Source organism: Brassica oleracea, chromosome C4, assembly GCF_000695525.1.
Source record: "Brassica oleracea var. oleracea cultivar TO1000 chromosome C4, BOL, whole genome shotgun sequence".
In the NCBI taxonomy this organism is placed as follows: Eukaryota; Viridiplantae; Streptophyta; class Magnoliopsida; order Brassicales; family Brassicaceae; genus Brassica; species Brassica oleracea.
Window position 1 is genome coordinate 27,805,654 of NC_027751.1, and position 8,219 is coordinate 27,813,872.

Genomic DNA, 8,219 nt, shown 5'->3' on the forward strand with positions numbered 1-8,219 from the left:
TGAATATCAACAAAAAGTTTTGCTTTATATGTTATAACAATTCAAAGATAGCCATCATGCTCTGTCTCAAAGATGAGATTTTCAAAAAGAGGACAAAAACGAGGGATTGGAATGTCAAAAAGGAACAAAGATTAAACAAGGCCAAAGCAAAATAATAATCTAAATGAGTGTTCTGTGCAGATAGCTACAAACCAGACTGGTTTCTCTTCTTTCTTTTTCTGGTGGTTTCTTCACTAGCAATTTGCCAAAATGATTGATAGAGCTCTACAGGAACGAGACATCTTCTTCCACTTGGTTTTATTGTCCATTGTTAGTCACCTTGTAGGCAGTAGAGTTGTCTAATATTTCCACTTGCTGTCATTTCACACAAGCAACATAGAGACAGTCAAAACCTTATAATACATGATGCACATGAACTTTGAGTGGGGATTGATTTTGAAAGTTCCTACCATAGAGCCAGTCTTTGAAATACACATGGAGTGCGCTTGATAGCTCCTTTTTCCGGTTTTCTTCCAGAGGCGTTTCTCTTAGCGATCGTCTTGTTTCATCCAAGTTCTTAAGCTGGTGAAACAAAAAAACAGAGGAGTTAAGGATATGCAAACAAGTGCTTCTTTTCTTGCTAAAGGCGGACGTAAAAACATACGTTTCTCTGCTGAGCTGCCATATAAGTATCTGGCAATGGAAATGGATTGTCTTTGGTCGAACCTGTGTCCTCGCCGCTAAACCAGTTTGGGATCTTCACCATAGACATTGGTACCAGGTAAAGATGTGAGTCAAAAGCATTCACCAATTATCAGAGTCAAATAAGACTAACAAAAAGAGAGTGTACCAAAAAGTTAACGAACTGGTCAGGGTCTACACAGGCAGCTGATTCAGCCTGTGCATCAGAAACCCCGGCAGGGTGCGACAGCGAGTCATGTGGATCCACTGCTCCCAGTGCCAATGGTTTGTCCCATTTGTTGATAGTTGACTCAAGCCCTACCTCACTCATGTGCTCTCCCAAATGAGAGTAATATGTATTATATGGAGCGACCTGGAAAAAGAAAGAAAACAGAGTTTTTAGAATCCTGTAATTACTATAACCACTAGATACATATCAGATAGTGTATGTGTTATCAGTACTAAAAGGAAGTCCTCACAAGCAAACATTAGACTAAAAAGGTATATTTCTTAACAAAGATAATCATCACCACTGTAAATTAGTGCGATGAAAACCACCTCGAAGATGTTTCCATTAAACTCGGTTCACATGTCCAGAAGAGCATATTAACCAAACTAAGCTCCTAAGAAGTAGAATACACATTAGAGAGAGAGAGGCTTCACCTGCAGCTTGTGGTTATCACCAACAATTAGTGGTCGCTGATTGACTCCTAAGAAGAATACACATTCACGGCAATTGGCGATGCACACTCGTTTAGCAGCTGCAATCACATGAACTCTCTCACAGTGCTCAACTCTCAATGCCTGCAAAGATAAATCAGAAATTGATTTGCTATATCTTTTAGTAAAACTCGCCATATATTATAAACCTGTTACATGTTGCCAATGATATCTATTGTGTCCGTACCTTGCCAACAGCTCCCAGGACTATAGTAGTATCAGAACATCCATGCACAGTTGCATATCTCAATGGCGCTAAAAGATAAATAACAGAATCATGGCAGTTGACAACCTGCAGGATACACAGAACACATATAGTTGACATGAGTGCACACAGAGACTAATGATGCAAGTCCTTTGGGACAGGGAATAATCCAGCTACATTAAAACCCAAGTCATTTGTTCGTAGCGAACCTTCACAGATCTACCCCTAAGATCGGAGGCCTGCTTAACAAGTGAAGTCTTGGAGACTCCTTCGATTAAACACGGGCCTCTACCACTAGGTGCAACTTTGTTCGGAGTAGCACAAGCATCTGACATCGCATCATCTTGGTCAGAGGTATTAGAAGGCCCGTTTTCTTTCCCAGAAATCCTCTCAGTAATGCTTTCTAAAGCAGAAGCTATGTTTTGCAGAAGCCAATCATGCACTTGGGAAACAGGGACCGGAACAGCGGGCATATCCGGATCAGAATTTGCGAAAAATGGAGTAGCTTGGCTCAGTGGAGATATATCAGATCCCTTATCACCAAACTGAACAAGAAAACCCAGGTGCTCAAAAGCCTCCATAGAGATAACCTGAAGGATGTTAAACAAGCAAGAAAATTAATATTTTGAACAATCATGAAATTCACATCTAGCTTGAGACTTGTGTTCTCTCTCATTCACTTCAAAACTTCTTATCCCAACGTTAAATTTAATTTTCAAGCTCTGTAGAAACAGTGGCTCTTCTCGTGAAAAAATAAAGGAAGACTAGCGCATACCAATGATTCTTCTCCTTCTCCTTCCACAGGCTCTCCAAGAAAAGAAATGATGTTTCCTAAATGTTTTTGCAGATATGACAACTGATGAGCTTCATCATCAGCTTGCGATGGCATAAACCGACGGCTGTTGCTGCGCACAAGCTACAAAATGATCAAAAGGAAAATATAACTAACACGTTAAGACCATGTGATGGAAAGATTAGCATGTCGAAGTTCAAAGACTGTTGAAACACTGACAAGACTATGACTAGATGAATGTATCCTAAAAGACACAATAACCCAACCCTACTACAAACAGGAATGGAGACTGAAAGTCAAAATACAAGAACAGATATCGCATTATGTACAACGAAAAAGAAACAGAACTAAAACAACATAACACAGCAGACAGGTTAGCCATTTCCACAGAATCATCAAAGAAAGGGGACTGGCAATTATATGAAGATATAAATAAGCTCGATTGTTACCCATAACAATCGCGTAGGTTCATACTACTTAAAGCATGTCTTTCAAAACACCAAGCATATGATAATCTTATACTGCAGCAACATTATCATTGGCATTCTTAGTTAATCTAACTTAAAGTGCATTGGTTTTACAGCAATTCCTCCACCACAAGATGACTAACAGTTTCACCGTATTCGAAGCAATAAGTCAACAGACAACATGCACTGAGAATATGAGCACCTTCTAATTGTGGATTACTACGAACACTACATACACCATCAATTCTAAGTCTCGGACTCTCAGGTACATCAAAAGCCAAAAACTTTAACTTCCATTTCAAAACTATAGTTTCATAAAATGCAAAAACGGAAAGAAAATGATCCTCTAATCCTGTTAATGGAGCTACCACATTGAATATGACTTTGATGCACATAAAAAGAAAGAAACTTTGCCTGAATTGGCGACAACGCAGACAAGTAGCCATCAAAAGCAGAGGTCGACGGCCACACATCAGCCACCGCCGCAGAGTCCTTATGCGTCCTCGGCATCAGCTTCTTATACGATTGCACATACAGAAACAAAACCAGATCCCTCAAATCAGCTCCCACGGAATCAACCTCTTCCGGTTTAGCCCTAACCAGAGGATCGCCCTCGGAATGAAGCACCGAGCCGAGAGTCTCGAGGACGAGACGCGCATGGTCGCCAGAGATCTGGAGAGCCTCGGCGATGGCGGCCGATCCGACGCGGTTGTTCGAGGCGGCGTCGGCTAGCTTCTGCTTGATTGGAGCTAGGGTTTGGATCGGGTCGGTGAATGCGAGTTTCTGGATCGGGAGGAGTCCGTGCTCGAAAGAGACGCGTCTCGGATGGATCAGTGAGTTTGGATTCGGCTCGGGTGCTGAAGGCGGTGGTGATTGGTCGATGAGGACTTGTTCTTCGGTCATGATTCGTGGTGGAGTTGCAGATTTTTCTTTGGGTGATGAATGATGATGGGCATTGAATGAGGAAGAAGAGGGGGCTGTTATAGTGTGCGCACGTGTATGGTATTAATCTACGCCTTGTTTTTCCTGGTCGTTGGATTTACGAGTAGATTAATCTTTGATCCGAGTTATGACACGTCAGATGAGAGACGATATCAAGTATAAAGAGGTGATTGCATTTCGCATTTAATTTTTAGTTTCTTTGTTAGGCCATTCATAATTGTAATAAGTTAAGTTAGGTGATTAAAGTTGTCCAAAAAGTAAAGGCTGATAATCATCATAATTCATAAACGTATATCTATCTATCTAGTTTACTCTCCGCAGGACGCGCCACGTCAGATTCCACCTAGGAAATTCGAACTCTCTCACGCCGACACGTATCCCTCTTTATTTATACTCTGCGTTTTGCGACAAATCACTCTTTCGGTTTCATTAATTGATGCATTTACTAATGGATTTCTATAATAACTAAACTATATAACAGGCCCATTGTCATTAAGCCCATACGGAACATAGTCACCGCCTTCAAAGAAAAATGCATTTAAGTCTTTACCCCACTCTCCCCCCTATCGCGCATTCAAGACCCTTCATTTCTCCGTAAACGCATGAAAGCTTGATCTATAAAATAAGGTTTTGATCTTCCATGAAATGCATCACTTCCAACAAATCAATCTTCACATTCTCTTCGAAGCATGAACACCAACATAGCCACCTCGAACCTTCTCCTATTCGAAAGTTGGCTGATGACAGCTTGCAAATACGGATCTACTTCCTCACATTCTGAAGAATTGGTTTATTGTTGAATATATCTTCTCCACCGTCTTGAACGTCGCTTCATCACAGCCACAGCCACCACAATTCTCCAGTGGTTCCATAACTCATTCAAAACGAGAAATCCAAAAACAAAACCAAAAAAAAAAAGCAAAAAGGCCAAGATTTTGACGATTGGTATGCGGTTAACGCGGCTATAGAAGCTGTATCGAGGTTCAAACGGTGACGAAGTTTTCCGGTGGATCAAAAAGGTGAAATCAACAGTGGTGCCGGTGAATAACACGAAGAAGCTAAAACGATCGGCGATGGATCATGCCAGAGGGGTGGTGAGGCTGGCAATACTCAAAGATCTATCTGAGAAGAAGAAGTGAGAAGCTATTCTGGCAAAATAGATCAACTGAATAGTCACATCAAACACAACAGCTCGCGAAATGAAATACACATTTCCTGTCCGAAATAGTTTTCCTGCTACAGCTATTTTCATTAATCAAAACAGAAAACAGATATAGAGATATGTGAGAAGGAAGATTGATACCGTCGAGAGGTTTGATGTTGACGTCGCGGCGATCGACGGAGAAGCCTTGATGATGCGAATCTACGGGTTTGATGAAGAACTTATTGGGAAACTCCAGAAGCTCGAGTTGATCGTAGAGCTTGAATCTAATCGAAAATGGAGCGATCTCCATTAACGCGATTATGAGGAATGTTCGAAAATTAGATTGAATTGAATGAATGTTCGAAAATTAGATTGAATTGAATTGAAGGATGATTGATGTTCGGAGTTTGATAACAAAGGAACGGGATTAGAGAAGAGAATGTCAATGATGGTTCTATTATTTTTCTTTCAACGTTGACTGCTTACACATGTATATTATCGAAGCTTATGGGCTTTACTTACAGGATAGGCCTAACACCGGTTGATCAAGTAAGCGAAAAAGACAAAATCAAGTATTCTGAATAATTTTAATAATACAAATTAGAAACAATGAGATGAATAATTTGACACACTAAAGCAAAATTATCGAAGTTAATTGGTTGAATCAAATCAGACTATAAATTGAGATGATTCATTTAAGATTAGAAAATGTGGCATATATTTTACTCACAGATCATTTAGATGCAAGCAAACATGCATAATTAAAGTTTATAATTATCCTTGAAAAAATAAAAAAATTACATATTTTCATTAAAAATGTTACTTTATCAAAATATAAAATATTATTTTTTCGTTTCAACTGTAAAATCATATTTTGTTAGAAATGTAAAAGTTTAACTTTTCTTCACAGTTGTAAAATATATTTATGTAAAAAATGTTCAAATCTAAATTTTCACTAAATCCATATCATTTTTTTACAACGAATGGCTATTATATTTTCTTAAAACACCAAATCCTAAGCATTATACATTTAAGAACCAATAATTAACCATATAAATGATATGTATCTCTGATTATTCATTTATTATTTAAATGGTACTTCCTTTTTGAACGAATTTGACTCACTAAAATAAATGTAACCGATTTCTAAACATTAATTACGAAATGGTTGATATATGCTACTATCACATTCAGTTTTTTAAAAAAAATATGACATAATTTTTAAAAATATAACGATATCTATAAAATTGTGACATGTACAATTCTACTTTTAAAAATTTATATTTTTGCAAGTTTTTAAACATGCTAATGAATTTTTTTGTGCACCAATAAATATGGTAATGAATATTAACTTATAACCATTAGTATATTACTATAAATTATTTATATAACTGATTATTTTTGGAAAAACCTATAAAATAAATTAATATTTACAAACTCATATATCACTATTTCTCCTGTTGTAACAAAAATCTAGGAGTAATAATAAACATATTAAGTTATAGCCATCATACGTTAGAAATGCTCACACTAAATGACGATACAACAGGAGATATCACTACAAAAATCATAACCAAATGATGAAGGACGGCCAATGCAACAAGATATATCATCTGTGGAGTTGGCCAAACTTCAAGGACCAATGTCTACAATGTTACGTAGTCATAACCAAAATTATGAAGAAATTTCATTTAATAAAAAGGTCTTTAAAAATGTTTCAATCCCCCACCCCAAAAAAAAAATCAGATCTGGATCAGGATGCGATTTATGCTATTACTTCAAACAAATGAAATGTTACGTCTGTTTCATGGAGCCTAAGGCACTATCTTTTTCTTCCAACATGCAGCTTTAAGCCATGTTACCATGCTCGCAATTAATCAAATACATTATTTGTGTATTCTATAAATATTTCAAAAATATACTTTCTCAAACAAATAGAATTTTGTTATACCCTCATTACAAACTCGAGTTTTTAAGTGGTTGATCAAGTTTTTTATAATAATTTATTTAGATATAGAAGCTACATAAAGAACATAGTTAATTTTTTAAGCTTCTATTCTTGAATAAATCATTCAAACATAGAGAACGTAATCAAAATCTTCTATGAAGCCACCTGGGTAAAGGAAAATCTCATCTTCTGTCTACAACTCATTTCTTACTAGATAACTTTCAATAGCTCCCATCAAAATCTCCTAAATGGTCTAAATAGACAAATTGCTTAGAATATAATTTTTTTAAGAAAATACGCACTTTCTAGGATTTTAGTTTAAGATTAATAACTTAGAAAATAAGCGCAAAACAAGTTCATATGAAGTTATATTTACAAGCCCATCTATCAATCACTTTGTTTACATTTTCAAATACTACTTAAATTATTTGTCTACACAATAATATATTTATATCACATTACTCAATAAACAATATATTTACTCACATATATGATAGAAGTGCAAATGGTAATAAAGATGTGATTCTCAACAGTGTTGCGACTGTTCCAATAACAACTCTCTCATTCTGTACAAATAACAACACACTATTGAAAACTAATACGGATCGAATTATCTTATGCCATAACTCTAATTGTTAACTTTTTTCTGTGCAACAACTCTAATTGTTAACTTATAATTAGTTTTCCAAACAAAAAAACCAACATTATGTCATATAAAAAAAAATTTGTACACTACTAATCAATTGTATAGTTAGTTTAATAGTTGCTGGTTAGATCCTCTAAAGCTCGAATCTTTATTTCAGTTTTTCACTCGTGTTCTGTAGTTTGTAGTACTATTTTGTTTCAAAGTGATACTGTTTGAACAGAACGATGTAGGATTAAAAATATATAAATGTCAGTCAAATCTATGTTATTTGCTGGTGATCGATTAGCGTATTCTCTATTTTTCAGATTAGAGGCCTCAGTGATTCATGTTATACTTATTGGCGAAAGAGAATACAAATTAGTGATGCACAAAAAAACTCACTGAGATGCTTTTTGGGTTATGCTCTGATTATTTTCCGACGGAGAGATTGTACCACCGAAAAAAAAAATGTGACTTGAGCAAACATCGACTATTATTAAACATAATTTTTGTTTATGTGACAGGAAGAGGAAGTGAGAAATATTGATCCCAAATATAATAATGGGAAGATTTTGTTGTTTCGTTCGAATGGTCTGGTGCTAATGCGACTGAGTTGACTCAGAAAACAAAGAAAAACAAATAAGACACTACTGAGAAAGAGGGGTAGTTCGTGAAGCTTACGTTCATCCAAGATTCATCCACAAATCAGTTCCAA

At 36.4% G+C, this 8,219-nt stretch overlaps 1 protein-coding gene across 1 annotated transcript; it reads right to left on the reverse strand.

The window, feature by feature from the left end:
* Positions 1 to 3,829, reverse strand: LOC106339298 (TBCC domain-containing protein 1-like). Its single transcript, XM_013778087.1, has 9 exons — positions 3,260 to 3,829; positions 2,361 to 2,501; positions 1,795 to 2,175; positions 1,568 to 1,672; positions 1,324 to 1,464; positions 830 to 1,033; positions 644 to 736; positions 450 to 561; positions 1 to 354 (listed from the first exon to the last, which is right to left on the reverse strand). The coding sequence occupies exons 1-9, from the start codon at positions 3,746 to 3,748 to the stop codon at positions 311 to 313; spliced, it is 1,710 nt and encodes a 569-aa protein (XP_013633541.1). The 5' UTR covers positions 3,749 to 3,829; the 3' UTR covers positions 1 to 310.
* Between the last annotated feature and the right edge of the window lie 4,390 nt (positions 3,830 to 8,219).

Excerpts from the sequence above, each read along its gene's own strand:
- LOC106339298 (XM_013778087.1), bottom strand. The coding sequence starts at position 3,748 with ATGACCGAAGAACAAGTCCTCATCGACCAATCACCACCGCCTTCAGCA. Across the intron at positions 1,465-1,567 it reads TCCTGGGAGCTGTTGGCAAG|GCATTGAGAGTTGAGCACTG; the intron begins GTACGGACACAA and ends TTATCTTTGCAG. Across the intron at positions 1,034-1,323 it reads GTGATAACCACAAGCTGCAG|GTCGCTCCATATAATACATA; the intron begins GTGAAGCCTCTC and ends TTCTTTTTCCAG.